Below are 23,535 nucleotides of genomic sequence, written 5' to 3' on the forward strand. Positions count from 1 at the left end.
GGTGAGACAGTTGAGGACATTGGAATATGAAACATTAATTTTATTAGTGTGATAATGACATACCATTATATAAGGAAAAATGTCTATCCATTAGAAAAAATACAGTCTCATGAACAAAGGAAAGAGGTATTTGTCAAAGCTGGGCTTCAGGAACGTTCACCTGGGAGCAGCGAGGTGTGAGGTGGAAGCTGGAACCTGCGATTCTGGGCAGAGGCTCCAAGAGAGTCAGACATCTCCTCGGGGCAGGGGCACAGCTGACAGGACCCATGCTGCCTGGGACTCTCAACCTCCTGAGCTCCTTCTCTGTCCTGGCCCCGGCTGGGGTAGAGGCCATGGTGCTTGCCCTGGGGCGGCCCTGCTGCCTGTGACTGTGGCCCAGCGAGGGACAGGCCTGCCACAAACAGCATGCGGCATGTCACCCAGGCAAGGCTGCTCAGTGGGGCAGGAGCTTCTGTAGGCTCGAGAGGGTTCCACTCGGAGGTGGCTTTGCCAAGATGGGGATCCCACCATGGGGCATGGGAGGGAGATGAAAGGCTCTTCCCTGGACCTTGTGAGCCGCAGCCAGAGATGCCAGCATCCCGAGGGCAGTGAGTGAGGAGAGGCCAGGGCTGCAGGGAGGCTGGGGCGCCAGCATCGGGGAAACACGTGTAGCATAAAATGTACCATCTTAACCATGTGTAAGTGCATAGCTCAGTGGCACTAAGAGCACTCTCATTGTTCTGCAATGTTCTGCAGCCACCACCACCATCCGTCTCAGACCAATCGTCTTCCCTACTGAAGCTCTGTCCCTATCCGACTCTCACTCCCCCCCCTCCTCCTGCAGCCTCTGGCGCCCACCATTCCATCTCTGTCTCTACGACTGGGACTACTCTAGGGACCTCGTAAAGGTGGAATCATATGTATTTGTCTTTTTGTGCTTGGTTTACTTCTCCTAGTATCATGTCTTCAAGTTCATCCGTGTCAGAGCATGCTTGAGAATTAGCTTCCTTTCAAAGGCTGAATGGGCTTCCGCTGTTGGGGTGCACCGCTTTTGTTTGTCCATTCACCTGTCAATGGACGCTTGGGGTGCCTCTGACTTTTGGCTGTGTGAAGAGTGCTGCTTTGAAGGTGGGTGTGCAAGTGTCTCTGAGAACCTACTCTCCATTCACGTGTTTACCCAGAAGCGGTGTTGCTGGATCACTTGGTGATCCTATGCTTAACTTTTTCAAGAACTGCCACACCTCATCCACAGCAACTGTATGATTTTCCTTTCCCACCAGCAGTGGGGAGAACCCTCCCCTCCACCTGCACACTTCTCCACAATCTGCAAAACCTTGCTGTTCAAATGGACTGACTCCTCCCATGCCATGTTACCTGGGTCTACCAGTCAGAGCAACTCATCCTTCAGACCAGAATGACTGGTTCAAATAGCAAATCAAGATGTTTCACTGGCCAGTGAAATCCCTACCTGGATGTGTGTGCTGACCAAGAGCATCCTGTTTTCACCGGGACTGCTCAGCTGGTAGGCCTGGAGCCGCGGGTGGCCATCGCTGCCTGCAACACGCCCCCCTTGCCCTGGCTTGGGAAGAGTTGGCCTGAGAATGAAGCCCATACGGAGGACAGAGAAGGAGGACAGGTTCCTCATGACCTCCAGGAGCCCCTGGATCCAGCCATGCCTGGGTAGATGCACCCTTGGACTTGTCAATTTCACGAGCCTGCCAGTTCCCTTTCTTGCTCCAGCCAGCTTAAGTTTCTGTCATTTCTAATGCAGGGGGACACCCAGCAGGGAACATGTGCTCAGGTGCTTCTCAGGGCGGTTTTAGCCCAATACAGCAATGATGGCTGGAAAGCCCATCTATCAAACAGACCCCACACTGGGGAGAGGGCATGAGTCTCCCAGCCTCGAGGGCAGACTCAAGGGGCTGGTAGTTATCTACAAGGTGGCTACAGGAGAAATGCTCCTGAGAACATGCTTTCCTCGAAGTACCCAAGGCCCCAGGGCGTCTCTCACTGCCAGCCACTCACGTCCCTCTGCTCTGTGTCCAGACTCTGGGCATCAGGCCCTGGTTTGTCCTCCAGGAGGCTCCAGCCACAGAGAAGTGCTGCAGCACCCAGCAGAGAGTCTGAGTTTGAATCCTGGCCCCACCATGGGTAACCACGTGTCCTTGAGGGTAGTGACTTCACCTTTCTGCTCCCAGGTTCTCCTCCTCCAATGGGGCTGGTCCTGGTCCTGACTTGCAGCCTCGCAGCCTTGAACGCTGCAGAAACCACTCCCCTGCATCTGTGTCCCCTAAAGGTCTGTGGTGCACCTGCCCATATGCCCAGTGCAGGCTAGCTGGAGGCTCTGCTCCAGGACTAGATGCTCAGCCTGGACATGACCTAAGTCACTTCCACTGACAACTCCATGATGGTTGTCCTCAGAAATAAAACATGTGCCCACAAAGCCCCACCATCAGGGCTGATGGAAGGCCCCAACGGGGCACCGTGGGCCATGGGCCCTGGGAACACCTGCAGGAGGCTCTTGGTCTCCAGCCTCCTCTGGCCTCATCCCATGGCTGCCAGATGTGAATCAGAGCCCACCCTCCTCATTCCCCAAGGCCCAGCACCTCCTGCACCTCCTTGCACCTCCTTGCACAGAGCTCACCTGGCCTCCTCCGTTCCTCCCGATACAGGGAATGCTCCCCCGATGTCACTTCGGCTGGCTCCTTGTTTCTCAGGCCTTGATTCCTTCGTCCCTCCCTAGGACTTCCCTGCCCACCTGGCCAGGTGTTTTCTTCAGGGCGCTGCACCATCTATAGTCACTGTATCAGGTCTTACCTGGCCGGTTATTTTTTATTTCTGCTCAGAGCCTCTGTTTGTTCTCGAGCTGTGGCTGCTCTGGGGCCCAGGCGGGAAGTCCGAAGTCACCTCTGGATCAGCTCTGGGTGGGGGGGTGCCGCCATCCTGACCAAGCCCACAGATTGGCCTTGCCCTTGCCCTGCAGAGCCCATCCAGGTGCCCTGCCCAGAGCTGCCAGCATTAATACCTGATGGTTTAATACCCTCAGGAGCCAGCACACTCACGCAGCAATCAGAAGGCCCCATCACTGCTGCCGTGTAATTGCACCCCATCACTAGCGCAGTGAGTGCTGATTGCAGCTCAGAGACAGCTCGGCTTCCAGGCTGACGGGCCGGAGCCCTTGGAGGTCTAATGAGGGTAATTGAGGCAGGGCTGATTGTGCTGGAAAAAAGCTGAAGGGGAGTGAGCCATGAGAACAGGCCGCATCACACCCCAAACGGGACCACATTTGCTAAATTTGTTTCCGATGCAATTTCGTGGTGATTACACTGATTTCTCTTGAGTTACTGAGCCTGGCACGGAGCTCATGCTTGTAGCCCCGCTGTCAGGATGCGCCTGTTTCGGAGCGGGAGGTGTTGATGATGACTTATGGACCTCTGTCAGCCCTGGGAATGAGTGCATGGAGAGGCTGGTAGGACAGACAGGAGCTTGGGGGCGTTGGGGAGGGCCTGGGGTCCCAAGGGCCTTCGTTTGGGCTCCCAGGGCTGCTGCTCACCACCGTGTGGCTGGGGCACACTGCGCAGCCTCCATGTGCCTCACTTCCTCACCTGCAGCTGCTTCCTCACCCCCACCTCACAGGGTGCTGGGAGGTCCTGGAGAGTTCACTTACAGGCAGTACTCAGACAGTCCAGCCTGGGGTCTGCCTGGAGGCACAGCTACAGAGCAAGTGGCCAGGGCCCTTAGGGAAGTCATACCTGACCCTGCACCCACTCCTCTGCAACAGAAGCAGTCACCCATGTTGGGCCATGGATGAAATGAGCCCAGGGAGGGGGCCCCTGACCAAAGCCATGCACTGGCAGAAGCTGCGTCCACACCTCCATCATGAGTATCTGTACAAATTTTCATGAGATGAAGCAGTGTAGCCTGTCTCTGCTGGAAAAACCAACACTTCTCAAACCCAGTTCCTTGGCTGCAGGCCTGCCAACAAAAAGAGGCTCCCTGGCTGCGGAAGCCTGGGAAACAATTCCAGCCTTGGCTCCTGAAGGCAGGGGGCCCAGGACTGCAGCCCCAGATTCCCCAGGCTGTTGTGCATGGGCCCCTCAGGGTCGGAATCAGATTTTAGTCAACAAGGCACCCAGGAATTCCTGACTCTCGGCATGGGCTGGGAGCCACTGCTCTGAGCTAGGGGTGCCATGGGAGAATCACCTGGAGAGCTTCTAAAAGTGACCACCGCTCAGCCCCCTGAAGCTCCAAGGCTCCTGTGGGGTTAGGCACTGGTGTTTTAGTCTTCGCCAAGGGCTCCAATGTGTCACCTGGGTGGAGCGCACCCGGCTCACAGAGCGGGACCATCTGTCCTGGGTGCCGCTGAGTCTCCCCAGGGAGATGTGCTTCCACATTTGGGGTGTGTCTGTACTCCCATGGCCGCCCCTGCCTCCCAGCAAGGAAAACCTGGAGTCAAGAGCTTTTAGCAAAAATGTTTAATCTCTCCTTAATGTGTGTGTTTATTTACAAGTACTAAATCTGAAGAACAGTAAAATAGGAAATGCTGTATATGTACACATCTGAGGGCCGGACCTGCGGTCAGCGGCGCTGCTTCTGCTAGGAGCCCCGGCTGAGGGTGCCCACCTGGACCATTGGAGGGATCGCTCTTCTTCTGGGAGGGGGTTCTGCAGCGTTAAAGGACAGCTAATTGTGGGCTTCGTCTTAAAAATATCTCTCTCTCTAAATATATCTATTCTAGCTGTGTAGCACCAACGCGAGCCACTGAATCCAGAATAGGGAGAAAGCCAGGGCGGAGGCTCTTGGCAAGGCCGAGCTGGGATGGCATGCCGCTCAGGGCCCTGCCCCAGACTCGACACTGCAGGTCTTGGGGCTCCCAGTCCCTCAGGCCAAGGGGCCAGTGGTCCTGGGGCTAGGGAGCACGGAGGAAGCTTGAGGTATATCAAGAGGCCAGGCTCCCAGGCCGAGGCGTGAGCTGTCCTAGCACTCCTGAGCCAGGCGCGGAAAGAGGGAGGACACGGAGCAGGGTAGGAGGTGCTGTGGAAAGCAAGTGGCGTCAGCAGGACGCCAGGTGGGTGTCGGTTTCACAGCACCTGTGTGCAGCCCTGGCTCCCTGCAGACACAGGGCCCATGGGAGCCGCTCACCGCTGCTGGGCACGGAGTAGACTCAAACCCCAGCTCCAACCAGGGACCCCAGCCCCAGGCCAGAGCTCCCGGGTGCTGCATAGCTTGGAGCACAGTGGGAACCAATGACAAGTGGGAACTGGGCCCCAACTCCACGACCTGGCGGAGGGAGGTATGGAGTAGCTCAGAGACTGCTGTCCCAGTAGACAACACGGGTAGAGTCGGCTTGATACTTGCGCATGTAAACAGATACTGCTAAAGTGCTTGCGCCTAGACACGGCCATGTGCTCTGCGGTGGCCACATCCCAGCCACACGCCCCGTGGGAACCATTCCACACGGGGCCTGTGGGTGCACCCCCTTTATCACCACTGCCGTCCCCACCACCCGCCCATGATACTCACATGGACAAGGGCAGCCTGGCAGGGCCCAGCAGGGCGCAAGGCCTAAGGAGGGTGAGGGTTGGAACTGGATTCTGAAGGTGATGCAGGAGCCCCTACCTGACCCATGAGGAACTGGAAGAACCAGGGGCTTCAACCTGAAGCCAGTATCCAGGGAAGACTTTGGGGGAAACTGAGGCTCCCACCCCGCCATGGCCAGGAAGCATCGGAAGGGAGGTGGAGGCGCACCCAGGGATGGGAATCCCAGCCAACACTAGGGACTACTGAAAAAACAGCCCAGCCACCATATGGACTGGCCTCGGCTCTGGCCCCCAAGTCTGCCCAGAGAGTGAGCCCACCCTCTCAGTGCGCTGGGGGTGGAAGCTGACCCAGGCCTGAGCTGGGTGTGACAGCAGCAGGAGGCCCCACCCCTGGCACAGTGCCCAAGGGGCCAAGGAGCTCCCTGAGTCAGCAGTCACCGATTCCACACTGACCCGTGTTCAGGGGAGGGGCGGGTCTCTATGGTGGTGTCTGGCTCAAGCTGCTCAGGAGGGGTGGACTGCAAGACTGGCACCCCCTGGGGCCAAGTGCTCTCCTCAGGCCTGGCTGAGGACACGGGGCTGGGTCTGGCCACAGTTAGCTGTCCCTTAAAGTCTGTGGGATCTTCAGTACCATCAAAAAAGTGACCTTGAAAAGGGGATGGACTGCTTGTTTGCTTTTACAAGTGACTGGTTAATTAAAAAACATAAAAAAGGGTCTAACAACCTCTAGTATTCAACACTTGCAGTTTTAAAAAGATCAACTCAGACTAAACGCTAGCACAATCATGCATGCCCCGCGGGGCCGTGGCACCCGGAGGCTCTCAGGGTCGGCAGGAAGTCCTTTCCATGTCACATCAAACCAAAACAGCGGCTCGCAGGTTGAGGGCACAGGCTTCAGGGCTGCTCCACTCCAGGGAGGCTGCGGCCACTTTCTCCACAACCATTTGGCATTGTTTTCCCACTGCCTTCATTTTCTTGTTCTAAATTGTCTTTAAAATTCCTCCAGTTAACTGTACAGTACCCCACTGGGGCTGGAGCCTGAGGCTAGAGCCACATATATATATGTGCATATATATACATGTACAGCTTTCTTTTAAGAATGCATTCTCTCTTGCTGAGGGCAAGGGTGGACACCACTGGCCTCCAGTCCTTCTGGTCACTGCCCGTCATTCACGGCCCAGATAGATCCAGGCCACTGTGGGCTGGAGGGGCTATGCCACAGAACTCAAGGCCCAAGCAGAGTGCAGCGGAATTTTTCTCCCCTAAAAACAAAACAGTCCCCAGATGTCTCACTCCACTGGAAGGGCCAGGACACTGCTGAGATGCCACACTGGAAGCCGCTGGGGCAGGGAGTGGAGGGAGAGGAGTGCTCAGGGGCTGCCCTCAGGGGCTCCACAGCAGGGAGCTCGGCCTTACCCTTGAAGGTAGCTGCCAGGGCAGCCCATGTAGGACTCGAAGGGGAATAAATAACGGGAACGTGCTCTCTGTGACCCGGGGCCCCTGGCCCAATGGCTCCCAGAGGCATAGCCCTGAGGACAGAGAGGGGCCGCCCGGTCCATCTGGAAGCCACCCAGGAGTCTGAGCAGCCCGGCCCGCAGTCCCTCCATAGGAGGGAGCATGGCCTCTCTGGGGCGAGGTGGATGTGGCACTCCGGCCTCTGCCGCGCAGAGCACGCGGTGAATCTGAGGATGGCAGCGGTACAGCAGGCATGGGTGCTGGATGGGGGAGGCGGGTGGCAACAGGCCCAGACCAACGTGAGCTCCTCTTGCCCAGCCATGGGCTTTCGCCTCTTTCTCCAGCTGCCAACTGGGTCCATGGACCCTCAGACTCTGCCAGCTGGGGGCAGCTTGGGAAGCTAGGAATGCTGACACCCCCAGCCTCTTGTCCTGGTCTCAAGGGGACAGCCCAAGCTGGCTACCCCTCCCCCTTGGAGGGTCCTGGCCTCACCCCTCAGCCCCTCAGAGGTCAGCCCTTCTCTCATGAAGGCCACCAGGCAACTCTTGCCAGGCAATGAAGGTCCTTGGCCGGCCTGGGCACCCAGTGCTGCCCCGGCCCCTGAGCAAGCAGCTGTGTGCACAGCTGTGGCGTGGCAGGTACCATCACCTCCACACAGGAAGAGCCGGGACCCGGCCGGGCGAGACAGGGGAGGGAGGGCCGGGCAGTTGCTGCACTGCGGCGGCCTGAGCGCCACCAGACACTGCACGCGCATGCGGCGAGGGCTGCCCTGGTCCCTGCTTGGCCACCCTCGTGCTGCGTCCTGCTGGACAGTCACAGCCAGGGCTCAGCTGCTCAGGGCCATCGTGTCTACCACCTGCTCCAGCTTGCTCCGCAGCCGCTGCCGCCGTGCCTGCTCATCCTTCTCCAAGGCTGCCAAGATCTGCAGGGCCAGGAGAGCTGTCAGTATGCCGGGCCACTGGCCTCCATAGGCTCAGCAGGCCCAGGGTGGATGCCTCTGGAGCAGGTGCCAGAGGTTCAGCCCCATCTATTCCTGGCCACGGGAACTTGGTTGTGAGCCTGGACCCCCCAGAACCCCATCATGGAGGATGAGCCCCACCCCGTCATCATTCCTACCCTCGCCCCCTAAAACAGCAGGCTCTGATCCCTTGGCTGCCTGGCCACACTACTGACATGTCTCCACCCAGTCCTGACACCCCTGGGGTTCCTGTGCCCCTTTAATATATGGCCATCTGTCGTGGGTGCAGACGAGTCTCCCCAGGGAGATGTGGTTCTCCATTTGGAATGTGCCTGTGCTTCCGTGGCTGCCCCTGCCTCCCAGCAAGGAAAACCTGGAGCCTCCCCAGAAAGCCTCAGTTCCCCTTGCCCTGGTGAGCCCCAGGACCCCAGGCTTTTGTTCCCACCCCCCACCCCAATACACGCAGTCTCTGGCTGCTCCTCTGTTCCTCTGGGGTACCTGCCTGAGAACGGCCTTCTGCCTCCTATCTGCTGCCTGCAGCACCCTGGGAAAGGCTCCCTGCTTCTGCTGCACCTGCCCCAGCTTCCCCAGGGTGGCTCTGGTTCAGTCCCGTGGCCTCCTCGGCCCTCAGGGCCTTGGCACAGGCCAAGCCTGTCCTGCCCTCTGGCCCGTGCTCCTGTCCCATGCAGCCCAGGAGTCAGTCCTTCTTCCTGGATACCTCCTGGAGCCTGTCCCCAGTTCCACGTTCGTGGATGACAAGGGCTCACTCCAAGTTAACAGAAAAGATACTGAAAGGGAAGCTCTGCCAAGAGCCTATGCCCAGCCCTGGAGACGCCGGCTTAGGCTGGAGAGCCTTGAAATGAGCCCCTCAGGGAAGTTGCTCACTACCCCTACCCTCCGCCTCAGGAAGAAGCTGCCATCCCATCTTCCTTATCCCCAACCCCACATGGCTGCATACAGTGACTCCACCATAGCCCTCTCTGCTCAGCCTACCAGGCTTCCTCTTGGCCCTGAGGAACCAGGTAGCCAGCAGGTACAGAGGAGCGAAGGTGCCTCATGGCAGTCCAGAGATTCGGGGAGGAGCTGGCAGGGCGGGGCAGAGCAGGTGGCTCTGGCAGGGCGCTCCCAGCCCAGCTCTCGGGCTCCCACGGTGCTCACCTCATCCTTGTACTTGGTGATATAGGAGTAGATCTCATGCAAGGCGCTCATGCTGTTGAACTGGCTCAGGTGCAGGCGGGACTGCTCTGCCAGGTATGCGCTCATGTCCTGGTCGCTGATGGCTGGCATCTTGGCGATGTCCGCATAGTACCTGTGGGTGAGTGGCCAGGTGGGCATATGAGCAGGGTCCGCGCTGGCCCCCAGGTCCCTGCCCCAACCCCTGCCACCTCCACCCACCTCTCCACCCAGCTCTTGTAGTTGGGGATGTCCTTGGCATAGAGCAGCTTGTTAGAGGGCGAGTCCTTGCCCAGCTTGTGCTCAGAAGTGGAGCAGGAGTCCATGAAGGTCTGGGCCACCACCGACAGGCAGGCATCTGTGATGCTGTTCTTGTGAATGTCGAACACAAACTGCGGGTTCTTGATCACATTCACCCAGAAGCGCAGGGGCAGGCTGCAGGCGACAGGCCAGGTGCCGCTCAGATGGTGCCTCCACCCTCCACTCCCTCCTAAGCGAACTTGTGGCCTTCCCGGCTGGGAATCTAAAGTGGGCGTGGCTTTCCATGCAGACTGGGAAATGAGGCCCAGAGGTGCATAGTCCATGGGTAAGTGTGGACTGTCCCTTGCCACCCGGCCAGGGCTGTGCTGCCCCTACCACCTGCATCTCACGCAGGGCATCACGAGACAGCTGTGCTCAAATGCACTTGGTTACGTGAAGGCACGATGTGACCAGGCCCTCGGGGACCCATTCCACAAAGCCACCGCCCTCCTAGGCCTGTGTGCTGGCTTGCACCCTTGGCTCCCGTGCTGAGATCTGCAGCTCAGGGGACCCATTCCTGCAGAGACCAGCCCTCTGTGCCCCAAGTAACACCTCAGGGACTGCCATCAGCTGGGTTGCCTGCTAGCACTGGCCACATGTGGCTGCTTAGCTTAAATGAAGTTAAGAACCCAGACCCTCAGCCACACCAGTGCCATTTCAAACACTCAGGAGCCACCACCCTGGACAGCACAGGTCTAGAATGTTCCACTGTGGCAGTGTTCTCCCAGACCATGCTGACCTGGAGACACTGCTTCCCTGGAGACCCCCCTGTCGCGCTGTGCCCAACCAGCATGGCCCAGGAGAGGGGCTTTGTGACACTTCATCCCAATCCAAGACTCTGTGAGCAGCAGGCGGAGCTGGGACAGGGTGGATGGCTGCATCCCAGGTTTGGGAAGCAACACATGGGCCGGACAAGGCCAGGCTGGGGGTGGCTGCCGGCCCGGGAGCTGCTCACTACCTGTGGGCGGAGGTGGCAGGGACAGTCCAGGTGAGAGGGAAGCTAAGACAGTGGAGGGTATGCACACTGAGTGTGCACAGAACTGGCGGGAGACCCCGGCAGGATGCAGGGTAAGGAGGGGCACTTCCTAGTGAAACAGGGTCCAGCCACACAGGCGAAGCTGTCCACCTGACCCCAAGTGTGGGGGAGCAGTCCCACCCCAGAACTTCTGGGACATGCAGGTGGGGAGCCTGATGCACAAAGAGGGACTCCCTTGTGGCAGGCAAGGGTGGGGCTGTCTGCTGGGGTGGGGGCCACATACACAGCAGGGACCCACTCCAGGGGGTAGGGTGGGCCAACTGGGGCAGGGGGCCACAGATCAGAGCCTGGGGACCCTGAGTAAGAGTGAGGCCAAGGGCTGGCCTGCCTGCAGGGCAAAGAGGAAGCCAACACTGCCAGTCTGGGACCAGTGAAAAAGCAGGTCACTGTCCCAGAGGGAGGCCAGGCCAGAGGAAAGCAAGGGACTGGCTGGCCAGGGAGTCAGACACTCTGGAGAGAGGCCACTTGGAGGCCGGGGTGCCTCTTCATAATAACCAAGCCCAGCCTCATAAAGCCCCAGCTGACACTGCTGTAGCTGCACACGCTACAGTCTAGGCAGGCTCTGCTCCATGCTCCACCTGCTTGGTGAGAACATGTCAAGTGGCTTGGCCTCTGCACCTCAGTGAGCAGGCTCAGGCCTGACCCCACACTGCAGTGGGGAGGCTGTAAGTTCCTTGCACCAGGGAGTACCAGGACTTGCAGTCCCTGTTGCCCTCATCACTGCAATGAGCTGGCTCGGGGCTGGTCCACTGTGCCCTGTTTCTCACACTGCAGCCCACACTCACGTCTGCACAGCTGTGCACACCCAGGGCCACTCACGCCTGCACAAAGTTCCTGCAGCAGTGGGAGGGGCTCGGCAGCTGCAGCAGAGGGCGAGCCGTGGGTCAACGGGCGCAGGCAAATAGGGAAGGCCAGTTAGCACAGGGCTGGCCTGCCACGCCATGCTGGGTTGTGTCCCCACGCCAGGAAGCTCCAAGTGCAGGCTCCAGTCAGAACAGGGCGAGGGCCCTGGGAGCGCATCTGGCCTGGCCCAGTGGATGCTCCTCTGCCCCCTTGCCTGCCTGCCCTGCGTTACCAGTTGCTCTTCCAGGTGTGGCGCACGTCGGCATCGTGAATCTGGTGCTTGTCGGCCTGCTCGTCCAGGAAGTCGAACATATACTTGATGGCCAGCGGCAGGGCCGAGCCCCGGTGTGCTGTGCTGAAGATGGTCTCAAACAGGTCATCCACAAACTTCTGCAGTGTGCCCTGCGGGGGGCAGGCAGGGACACCGAGCTCCAGGGCTCTGCCTGGCTGTCTACACCTCCTCAGTCACTGGGCAAGTGATCGCGGGAGCAGCGTGGGGGCAGCGTGGGGGTGAGGGCCTTGCTCCAAGTTTGCCGCTTTCTCTGAGACCGGCCAGCCCAGTGTCCCCTGCCCCCACTTTCCCGCCAGGCCCACCTTGGTGGCCAGCAGCCGCGTCAGGTAGATCTCCGAGACCATCTTGCTGCCGCGGTCGCCCTCACGCTGGTCCAGGTGGTCATGGTTCTTCACCAGGTGCCACAGCTTGGTGCCACTCTCCAGGTCAGGCGTGATCATGGGCGTGCGCGAGCGCAGGCTGTCCGGGCTGCTGGCCGTACGCAGCATGCTCTCTGCAGCACCGGGCTGTCAGCGCCCACCCTGGCTGGCAACCCCCTGCCTGAGCCTCAGTTTCCCCGGTTCCCTCGTCCTCAGTTTCTGAAAGCTGGGGATGGCACCCCCACCCACATGGGATTTTGGGGACAGCCGATGACACCACAGAGGTGACATAATTGTGTACAGACACACAGTCAGGTGAGGCGCAGCCTCCAGTATTGGAAGGCAAGGCCAAGAGTGCGAGTGACGGGCCTTGACACCGGCCCCTGGGTCCTCCTGTCCAGCTGCAGCGTGGGAGCCCGGGGGACATCCTGTCCAGGCTAGGGACCCACGTACTGCCCTCTTGCCCACTGCCTGGCCCCTCACCGTATCTGCTGAGGGACTTGGTGAAGGTGGAGGAGTTGGAGATGTTGTAGGCAGACGTCTGCTTGGGCACCAGTGCCACCGAGGACCCATCTGTCACCTGTGGGCAGAGGTCCAGGGAACTTGTGACCCACCAGGGCACCCCTGCACCACCACGCTCCCCACTCCCCAGCTGGAGACCCAAGTGACACCCTGGTGCCGTGCCTGGAGGCAGGCAGCCACCTCACTCAGTCTGTGTCTCTCCATCAGGACAACCCAGGGTGACCAGGCAATCCCACAAGCCCAGCTCAGGGCCTGGGATGGTCCACACACGCATGTGACCCCCTCCCCTCCCCTCCCTGAAAGATCCAGCTGCTGTCCAGCCCACATGCTGCAAACACTGGCACCTGCACTGTGGGAACCCCAAGGGGAGCAAGGCCAGTACTGGGGTCAGAAGGCCGGGAGCCACCTGGTAGTGAGCCAGTGTGTTCAGCCTCTTCCAATCATTGTCAATCTTGGTGGTGACATCCTCATCCTGAAGGATGATGCGCGCCATGCGGCCCTGGCGCCACTCTGCGGGGAGGAGGGTGCTGGAGGATGGGGCCGTTGGGGCCCTCCTTCCCTCTTCCATCACAGCAGTGTAGTGGGACGGGGGCCACCTGCAGCTCTCAGCACCAGCACAGAGGAGGGGCACATCTCCAAACCTGCTACAGCCCCCCACAACCTGCCACAGCCCCCCTAACCTGTCACAGCAGCCCCACCCTAGGGGGGTCTGCCCTGACTTCCCCAAGCCTTAGGTCCCCAACTCCTCAGCCTGGCACTGGGGTTTCTGTGAGGCCCCAGCCTCTTCAGTCACATCTGCTGCAGGACCCGGGGCTCTACCCTAAATCTGTCCCATCCCTTCTGGCCCTCAGTGGCTCTACCTTCCCCTCTCATAAGCCTGAGTCTCCCCCATTAGGCTCCAAGAGCCTACTGCCTCCCAGGGTGCACTGGAACCCACCATCTCCCAGAGTCTCTGCCCAGGGCAGGGCAGCCACCCTCTACACCCTGCTGGGGACTAGACAGCCCACTTGCCATTCCACTCCCCTCCAGACCAGCCTGGTGCAGACGCCCGGCTGGGACTTCTCCACCAAGCTCAGTATTGGGTCATGGCCCTGCCCCTCTGCTCCAGCACACATTCCAGGCGGTTGCGACCCCACCCACTCACCCAGGTCCATGTCTGCGGCCTTGGGCCGCTGGGAGTAGGGCACGCCCTTGTAGGCGGCATCCAGCAGCTTCTCCTTGGCCTGGGTGACCGTGTCACAGTCCAATCCCTTCACTGGCACCTCAGGCGCATTCTCGTTCTCAGGGTTCACACAGTTCAGGGTCTGCGGGTGGGGCAGGGCAATACAGCAGCTGAGGGGTGGGGGTGGGAGGCACCAGGGCACCCAGGACAGAGGGTGGCCACACTCACCAGCGTCTTATAGTCAATCTGCTGCCGGATGAGCTTGTCCTCACTCAGGGAGTAGCGTGCCTCACCCGTGATGGCATCGATGGGGCCCTTCTCCATCTGCTGCTTGATGGCGCAGTATAGCATAAACAGTGGCTCCCCGGCGCACTCCTGCGGGGGTGGCAGCATGAGGCTGCAGCCAGGACCCCCAAGACTCCTGCCCATCCACCCCTCTGCCCATCCAGTGCCAGCCACAGTGTTCCCAGCAAGGAGAAATGAGCAGCGCTTCCCAATTCTTTAGGAGGAAAGTATAGCCTTGGTCCCAAAGCCCAGCGGACACTGCATGAAAATCAGGAAACAAAATATACCCGCCACCCCGCGAATACCGTGTGAAAACCCCAAATTACCCAGGAGGTGCCGGAGCATGTCAGGGAACATGGCCCACATCAAGGAGGGCCGAGGCTCTCCTTGTGTTTCACCCAGATGTCTCCCCTTGTTTCAGCAGGATCCCCGCCCAGCCCCAGCCTCCCAGGGGCCTGTTCCCCAGCTAGAGGTGCTCAGGAAAGCTCCCCATGGCCTGCCGCCTGTGGTGCAAGCGGACCCCACACTATGCAACTGTAGGTGTGACATGTGACTGTGATCTGGCCTCTGTGATCTGCTGGCTGGGTGGAGGACCACCTGACTGGGCCCGCACATTACTTCAGGACACATCTACGGCGCATTATGGATGCTGACATACCCACCTGGGGAGGCTTGCCTACCCAGGGAAGTTCACCAGCACCCAGGCACATGGCACAGGGCCAGAAGCAAAGCCCTGGGCTCTCGGGCGGCATCCACTCTATCTCCACACAGTCCCCAGCCCTTGGCAGCATCTGCTCTGCCTCTGCATGGCCCTAGGCCCTCGCGGGGGCATCTGATCCCTCTACCCCTCACTCTCTGGTTCCCCATGCTATAGTCACAAGAGTCGCTTCCTGTCCTATCTCAGGACGTTTGCAACTCCTGCCTCTATAATCAGAAATTTCTCCCGGGTCTTCAAGGGCCCTTCTGGACACAACCCAATCTGCCCTTTTCAGAAAGGTTCTTGGGGAGCCCAGAGCACGTACCCTCCACCGATACCCTGCCGTTCTCTGAAGGACCCTTCGCACCCTTGCCAACCCCTCTGGAGTGGGAGCTTCCTGGCCTGCTTGCTATACCAGACTGCCAGCACTGGCTGAGCCTGGGCATGGGGCACCACAGACACTTGCTGGACGAATTGAGTGAATGGAGAGTTGTCCCTGAGAAAGGTTCATGTCTGGGCTTGCTGAGTTGGCTGCGCAGGCGAGGGCCGCCTAGAGCCTGGGCACAGGGTCTGCTGCAGGCCCTGGCTGCCCAAGGGCCGTCAGGTGTGTGTGCACCCCCATGGAAGGGCAGGCTCAGCAGCCCTGCCTCCTACCCAGCCCTGGCAAACGGCAGCTCTGCTCCTATAACCAGAGGCTCCAGGCACCTAGTTAGCATCTGCGGTAATTAGAAAGACAGCTGCTAAGACCATCCAGACCTTCCAACAACATGCTTGTCTTTGAAATTATGTTTCATTTGCAAACTTGGCTTCATTAAGTTAGCCACGAAGAAGAAGGACAAGGGGTGCAGATTCGGATGGACAGCCATTAATGTGACAGGAAGACAAGAGCCTTTGGGGGTTTCCCAAAGTCAGACACCTGCCTGAGAGTTCCCAGGCGTGGCCTCAGAGAGTAAAAGGAGTGAAGCTAGTCTCTGAAGGTCAGGGGTGTGCAGCTATTGGTCCAAGGTCACACAGCAAGTAACTGGAGAAGCCAAGATCTAAACTCAGATCCATCTGACCTCAAAGCACCTGCCCCATAAAAGCCAGGTGTCCTCAGAGAAGGCTCAGGCTGAGCCAGGCATTCACACTCAACCAGGAAGCAGGCCCCGCCCTGACTCACTCCTCCTACTTCTTCAGCAAGGCCAGCCTGGAGGCTGCAAGGGAGGTTCCAAGAGCTGAGAGGCCAGGGAAAAGGAATGCCCAGTCCTTTTCTTGTCGCAGCCACAGTCTCTTGTGCAGTGAGGGGAGAAAAAAAGACCTCAGACTCCTCTTAGCCCCAGTTATGAATGTGCAGAAACTGCCCAACAAAAAGTGCCACTTTTCTAATAGAAGGATAATACAGGCAGTTCAATAAATGACATTACAACAAGCACTTCTCCGTGGTGGGCATGGGGAGGTGGGAGGATCAAACCAGATCCCTACCCCACACCACACATAAATAAAAAATCATTTCTAGGCGACACATGAGCTTGAAAAGATGGGAAGCGTGTATGTTAAAAAGTTCCTATAATGTAGAAGAAATGACCCTAGAAAAACAAGCAAAGAATAAAAGTAGACATTTACAAACTTGGCTTCAAAGAAAAAATAAAAGCAGCCAATCAAACATATACAAAGATGCCTAAGGTGTTAAAGAAATGCCAACTAAGGCAACAATGCTACCAGTCTGTACTTTTCAAATGAGCAGAGGTGAAAAAGATCAATAAGACAAGTTCTATCCCAGGCCTGGGTAAGATTCTCAGATGATGAACCGGTATATCAGCCACCTTTTTTGTAGGATAACACAGCAGCATATATTACAATTAAACATAAGCATGCCTGATCACCTGCACTCACTCTTCTGGAAACACACTTAAACATGACCAGGCAAGAAAGACAACTGCATCCAAATCCAAGCTATGCAGCACCGGCCATCAGCAGTGCCACAGTTAAACAAATGATGGAACAGGCACGCCATGAAACACTATGCAGCTGATAAAAAGTAAGGCAAACATCTGTGTGTTCACCTGCAAAGGTGGACCTAACACTATGTCCAAGGTGAGGGCAGAGGGGGAACGAGGGACAGTGAAAATGTGTGGTACTAAAAAAATTTAAAACTCTCTCATGAGAAAAAAGGTTCGATACTAACATTCATCTTAATATTAAAAAGTTTAGTTTATTCATAATTGCTTCAGTTCAGACCCCGGCCTGGGAGGACAGGCACCAAAAGTGTGTTGGTCATTACCATCAGAACCGCAGAGGGGCAGGGAACTCACCCCTCCATTCTCCCTTCCAGGTTGTTTACGTGTGCTAAAATGGCATGGGTTACTTTTCTAGTTAAAAGTTTTTGTTTCTAAAGACAGCAAGGAATAAAAAGGATTTGAGTTGTTTAAAAGAGTTTGTGTTCTCAAAAGTTCATCCACATTGCGGCATGTTGGAATTTCCTTCCTTTTCAAGGCAGAATACTATCCCCCTGTATGCACAGACCACATTTTGCTTATTAATTCATTTGTCGACAGACACCTGGATTGCTTCCCCTTTAAGTTGATGAAATAAGCCAGTTACAACAGGACAAACAATGCATGATTCCACTCATATGAGGTCCCTAGAGCTGTCAGATTCACAGAGAATGAATGGTGGTTCCAGGGGCTGTGGAGGAAGGAACAGGGAGTGTGTGTTGAATGGTGCCAGAATTTCAGTTTTACAAGATGAAGAGTCATGGAGCAGGTGGCCATGGCCGACACCGCTGTGAATTCAATGCCACTCAACTGTGCACTTAAAAATGGTTAAGATGGTGAATTTTACGTTGTGTGTATTTTACCATGATAAATTTTTTAAAGTTTGTGGCACACTAAAAAGAAATGAGCTATCAAGCTATGAAGATAAATAAAGGAACCTTCAAAGCAGATTATGAAGTGAGGGGAGCCGGTCTGAAAGGCTGCAGTAATAGTACACGATTCCACTGTGCGACATCTGGAAAAGGCACAACTACGGAGACAATGAGATCAACGGGTGCCAGGGCTGAGGGGGAGGGAGGGATGACAGGTGAGCTCAGGGGATTTTTAGGGCAGCAATGCTATTCTGTGTGACACTATAATGGTGAATACATGACATCGTACATTCATCCAAACCTACAGCATGCACAGCAGCAAGAGTGAGCCCACATGCAAACAGGGGCCCTAGGTGGCAAAGATGTGTCTAGGTGGGTTCATCAACTGAGCCAAATGCACTCCTCTTCTGGGGATGCTGACAGTGGGGAGAAGGTGCATGTGTGGGGCAGGGAACGCATGGGAAACCTCTGTACCTTCTGCTCAATTTTACTTCAAATCTGAAACTGATCTAAACAACAACATCCATCTTAAAAAAGACAAAAACAAAAAATCTCAGATATGGTGGCAAAAAAAAAAAGTCACTGGCCAGTCATGTGGATGGAGAGAGCCCTGGGCCCATCTCAGTCCCATCCAGGGGGTGCCCAGCTGCAGCGTGGCTGCCTGCGCCTCTGAGCCTCAGGCCATGTCCTTGCACCCAGTACATGAACTCTCCCTTGCATAGTGAGGGGTCCTCCTGGAACTGAAGGGGGCAATCATGACCTAAGAAGATCTAACAGCTCTTGGCCCCTGCTTGCCCCGTGCACTGGGACCCCACTAATAATGAGGGTGGACTGGGGTTATGGGCATGGGCTGTGAAGCCCCCAACACACAGCCCACACCCCCGTGCCTGTGCCATCCCACCCAAATGGTCACCCCTGTCTCCCTCCTCTCTGTGTCCCCTTCCTATGGCTCCCTCGGCCAAGGCTGGCCTCACTCTCCCTCCCTCCACTGCCCATACATCCCTCAGCACATGTAACAAATGTGCCCAGCCCTCCATAGAGCACCTTGCCCAGCTTGAGGACAACCCCCCTTGGTGCCCCGCTGCCACCCTCTCTGCTTGTGACACCCTGTGGGGCCACACTCTGTGCTGGCTGAGGCTGGCCCCTATAGCCTGGCATGAAAGAGAATCCACACCCAACGTCAGTGTTTACAGGGGTTTGCTGGCCTGAGCCCTGTCTCTGTAGGTGTGGACAATCAGGATCAGACGGGAACCCAGGGGAGAGGTGTCCTTTCCACCTCACCCGGGGCACCTGCTGCTTTAGGCTCACAGAGCCCAGCTAACCCAGCGTGCACACACACCAAGAGTTTTCATAGAACCATACTTTCTACAGGACATGCACTACTCCGTGTTACCCGCTTCCAGTTCTGCCTAAGGATGTTATCATCTACTGGGCACTTGCTAGGTGCCAGGGAATGCTATACACACATAAATGTCCCACCTATAGAGACCACCCAGAATGGACAAGTCCCGCCCGCCCCTGCCCATCCCCTCATCCACCTGGGTTCTTCTCCCCAGCAGCCTCTTCTGCCCGGGACTCTCTTCCCTCCATCAGCCTGGTCTTCAGACTCTGCTAGAATCCCACCCACCCTGCTCAGCCCTGCCCCGGCATCTGTCTGCTATATTTCCTGTCCACTGTCTCTCCCTGCAGCGAGGATGCCCAGCCAGGACTCTGCTCTGTGCAGGAATCTGTGTGCTGATTACCTGAGCTCAGAAGCATCTGGCTATAGGAGGACTGAAAGCCCCATGAACCAGCAGAAACAGAGATGTCATCCCTGGATTCCATAAGGAAGCCAGGAGAATTGAACCCAGGCAGTCAGTGCCAGCCCTGACCCTTGACCACTGGGCTACATTGTCAGTCACCCTCACCCACAGAGCAGCGACGGGGACCACTGAAGCCAGGCGGGGAGCATGAACTTCACTACACACACCGGGCTCCTCCCATTTCAGGAGTGGGCTAACCAGGCATTCAGACTTTCCAAGAGAAGCCAGGTACCCAAGTCTGTATAACTCCCAACGTCAGAAATGCAGACAGCAATTCAACTGCTTACAGCCCCAATAAAGCCCACCCAGACCCCCGTCTAGCCTGGGCCCCAGCTGCAGCCTCTGGCCTACTCCCTGTTCCTATTCTGAGGATGACAGCATCCCTCTGCTGGGGGGCTTGAATGGACAGCACAGAGGAAGTCCAGTAGGGCCACCTGGACCCATGACAGATGGTGGACCAGAGCCTTCAGACCCCCCCCCCCCCCGGCTGGCCAGGTACTGGACCCTCCTGAGCCCACCCCAGCTGCGGGCAGAGAGCTTGTATCTGAACTTCCACACCTGCCTTGGTGAGCTGTGCGAGGGCTGGACAGCCTCAGAAGGAAGAAGGATGAAGAAGGGAGCCAGGAGCCAAGACCTGGCAGCAGCTTCATGTCCAGGGGCCTAGGCTGGGGCCAGAACTCGACCGAGACCCCACCTGCTGCCATTTTCCAGCACCTCCCACTGATCTCCGGCTCACTCTGTTTTCCCCTCCCGCTGTTCACTTGCCTATGACACCTGCTTCCTCCAGCCTCTGCTTACCTTGAGGAACTTATACAAGAGAAAGGTGAACCAGTTGGTCAGCATCTTCTCTGCCACTGACTCAGTCCTAGAGGACATAGAATATGGGCAGAGTGGCATCATTCCAGCTGTCCAGCAGGTACAGGGCCCCCGCAGGCCTCACCCAACAGATCCCAGCCCACCCTGCCCAATTTCCTGCAGCACCGAAGGCCAGGTCTCGAAAGGCACCCACATGAGTGGGCAGCAGGGCTTTAGGGACTCTCTTGGAGACCCCAGCCCTTCACCCAGAGCCCAGGCCTGTGAGTCTGGAAACTCAGGCCTGGGTCCTCACTATCAGTACCTGGGGAGGTGGCAGCTGAGCCTCAGAGGCCAGGTGAGTCCCCACTACCCCAGTATCTCTGGGCCTGTGAGACTGGCGGCCCATCCAAAGCTGGACGCACGGGACTGAGCCCCTCCACCCCAGTGCCCCCCAGGCTCACCGGCGCAGCAGTAGCTTGGGGTGGTTCTTGCTCTCCAGGTTCTTCTCGATGAGGTCAGACAGCAGCTGCTTGAGCACGCCGGTGGCATATTCCATCTCGCCCTGCAGGGCCGTCATGATGAGTGAGGCCACATTCCCACGGTCGCGCATGGAGAAGCTGCGCTGTGCCTCCAGCGTGCGGATGAAGGTCAGCAGGAAGTGCTTCTTAGTCAGCAGCTGCCCGAACAGTGTCAGTGACTTCTCCACATTGGCCTGCACCTGTGGGAGCACATGGGGCTCGGACCACAGAGGAGGACCCAGCCCTAGTCCCCACAGCTGGCTGATGAGAGCTATCCAGGCCTGGTGGGTGTGGCAGGGCCCCCACCAGAGGACAGGCCTGGAAGGCAAGTGACAAGTTGCCCTGACTTCTCAGCTCCTCGGGCCATTCCCAAGCTCCACCTGTCCTTAGAAAAATGGACTTAACCTGCCACCACTGTCTGCTGCCATCAGGGCAGCCCTGGCCAGAGCCCCTGTGGCAGCCTGAGAAGCCCACCACAAGCAGATGTGACAACCAGCACAGCTGGGTATAGAATGAAAGGGGCTGTTCCCACCACCCTCTCTGTGTTTGGGCCCTCTGACAGCAAACCCCCCTAGCTGGCCTGCAGCAGCTCAAAGGAACCCCAACTCAGTGCCCCCATCCACTGGGTACCAGGAGTGCATGCCTACCATCTCCCTCTGCCTGGACAGTAATAACCAATGCATAGCCAGCCTCTGCATCTGATGGATGAGGACACAAGTTTGGAGAAAGGAAGAGGTTTGATTAAGTCCACACTGGAGGTAGGAAAAAGGAGTGTAGTGCAGGCATGGCTGGCTCCAGGGCCCCTACTCTCTCTCTTGCTCATACTAAGGTTTGTCAGGGCAAGATGTTTCCTACTAGGCAGTACCCAGAGGCCACCAGTGATACCAGGCTCCCAGCCAAGGCCAACAGGTATCAGGCAGACAGGTAACAGCCCAGGCAGAATACAGTCATGGCTGAGAGAGGCAGTCTGACAGACACAGCAAATGGAGGCACTGAGAGAGAGAGATACAAGCTGGGAAGATTGTGGTGCCCCTCGTGGCAGCCCAGGAACAGGATGGCAGCGCTCAGCCACAGGCAGCCCCAGGCCCAAGGCAGGAAGGCCTGCTCAGTTTCAGCTCAAGAGGGACTTTCCACCAACAGAGTCACCCCAGGGGATGTGGGCTCCCCAACATCCAAGGCACAAGGTTGAGGGGGCGCCCTCTGCTGAAGAGTGACCGAGCTAACCTGCTGAGCTCCTGGCTGTGGCTTGCCGGGGACTGGCTCCTGGCCGGCCTGCTGCTAGGGGCACTTTGTGGACATGGGGGCCAGCCCTCTTTTCCCTTGCTCACTTGCTGCCAATGTCTATGGGGCAAACCCCGACTCTCTTGAGGCCCTGGTAATATGCACAGCCATCCCAAAATGCCATAACAGACTTTGTATGCAGAACCACTCAGAAGACCAGGCCAAGGAAGCCACAGGCAGGGCCCCCAACAGAGGCAGGCCCGAGACCACGGAGGTGTCTGAAACGTAGGTTGAAAGGTGGTTTACTGGGATGAGGCCTGGCATCCCATGCAGGCCCTTGGGGCCAGACCCTCCTCTTGCCCACTGGAGGCACTTCTTGGAGCAGAGCCACGCTGGCCATGCCTGTGTCCCGGCCCCAGGACTCAGGGCCCCATTGTGCTGGCCTAGCCTTTGTTCTGCCTCCCAGTACCTGCTCCCCACTTGGCTGAGCCCAGCACCCCGCAGACCTGGACTCTCCCTCAGGCTGCCCCATATCATACATCAGCACCCAAGGAGCACCAAAGGTAGAAGACAGCAGCTGCCTCTGAGTGCATGTGACACCAGGACCAGCCATCCTACCTCCATCTCCTTGAGCACAGGGTGGTCCTCGATCCCAGGAAAGAGCACCCGCATGGCGTATGTCCGGTAGTCAAGGAAGGGGATGCCTGCACCGTCCAGGTCATTGGTCAGCTCATGGATGTCTGTCTGCAGCTCTGCAAAGGCTATGGCCAGATGCAGCATCAGGGGCAGCATGCCCTGGTGGCTCTTCGCTGCCCAGCTCCATGCCCCAACCCTTCCCACTCTTGAGGCCTACATCAAATCCTGGCTCTGACACTCACTGGTTTCATGATCTTAAGGAAACTACTCTGAGTCTCGGTGCCCCATCTTCCCCAATCCTAGCACAGGGATAATAACTCTCCCCTGCCAAGTTCCCACAGGATCAAACAAGACAGGAGCAGAGACAGTATCGGCACCAGGGGCAGGCTGGGCAGGGCCTCTTGCATCTCAGACACTGGTAGTTAAGCATAGGGCAGCTATGGAGTTCGGGCTTCTTCCACCCACTGTGAGGGGTTAGGGTGAGGTCTCAGGGCTGTAGGCTATCCCCAAGCCCTCAAAACCACTGCATGCACATCTCGGGTCTGGTGCACCCTCAGAGTGGCCCACCCTGCTCAGAGCCAGCTCTGACTCTGTCAGGAACAAAAGCAGGCAGGGCAGTGAAGCAGGCCCTGACAGAACATTCCAGAGCTGTGAGGTGTCAGCCCTACGGCAGCCCAAGGATCGGGCTATCTGATCAGGAGCCAAAGGAATGCCAGGCAGGCTCTGGGGGACATCTGACAGGTTTAATTAAGAGCTGGAGCCTTCATCTCCTGGGGACCGCTGCCAGGCGTCTGGTTATCTGCACCTGGCTGGCCCGGAGCAGCCACCAACCACCGTGCCCACATACGCCGGCCTCGCCGGACAGCCAGTCTTAGCAGGTGGGAGCACAAGGGAGGCCCAGACCACCTGCCTCCCACCTGGCCCCAACACACACCTGCCTCTGGTCCCACCAGGACTGCCCAAGAGGAAGGGTGAACCTCAGCCCACCACGGGGCCACTTAAGTTTGTCTGGAACTGAGTGGGCTCCCAGGATGCAGGACTTTGCATTTTAAGACTGGCTGAGTCCTGTTCAAACAAGCACCCTAACCCAGTGCAGTCTCAGTGGAGTTCATGACAA

General features: G+C 57.6%; 1 protein-coding gene across 1 annotated transcript in view; it reads right to left on the reverse strand.

Moving 5' to 3' along the window:
* Positions 1-4,439: 4,439 nt before the first annotated feature.
* PLXNA1 (plexin A1) overlaps positions 4,440-23,535 on the reverse strand; it is a 54,514-nt gene continuing 35,418 nt past the window's right edge. The window contains exons 21-32 of the mRNA XM_017515991.2: positions 22,401-22,543; positions 20,505-20,761; positions 20,047-20,113; positions 13,848-13,994; positions 13,602-13,761; positions 12,864-12,967; positions 12,419-12,515; positions 11,879-12,069; positions 11,517-11,686; positions 9,328-9,540; positions 9,091-9,241; positions 4,440-7,896 (exon numbers count right to left, since the gene is read on the reverse strand). Of these exons, the coding sequence (XP_017371480.1) occupies positions 7,801-7,896; positions 9,091-9,241; positions 9,328-9,540; positions 11,517-11,686; positions 11,879-12,069; positions 12,419-12,515; positions 12,864-12,967; positions 13,602-13,761; positions 13,848-13,994; positions 20,047-20,113; positions 20,505-20,761; positions 22,401-22,543 (1,796 nt within the window). The 3' untranslated portion in view covers positions 4,440-7,800. The remainder of the gene's footprint in view (positions 7,897-9,090; positions 9,242-9,327; positions 9,541-11,516; positions 11,687-11,878; positions 12,070-12,418; positions 12,516-12,863; positions 12,968-13,601; positions 13,762-13,847; positions 13,995-20,046; positions 20,114-20,504; positions 20,762-22,400; positions 22,544-23,535) is intronic.

Source organism: Cebus imitator, unplaced genomic scaffold (assembly GCF_001604975.1).
Source record: "Cebus imitator isolate Cc_AM_T3 unplaced genomic scaffold, Cebus_imitator-1.0 Scaffold568, whole genome shotgun sequence".
Taxonomy (NCBI): Eukaryota; Metazoa; Chordata; class Mammalia; order Primates; family Cebidae; genus Cebus; species Cebus imitator.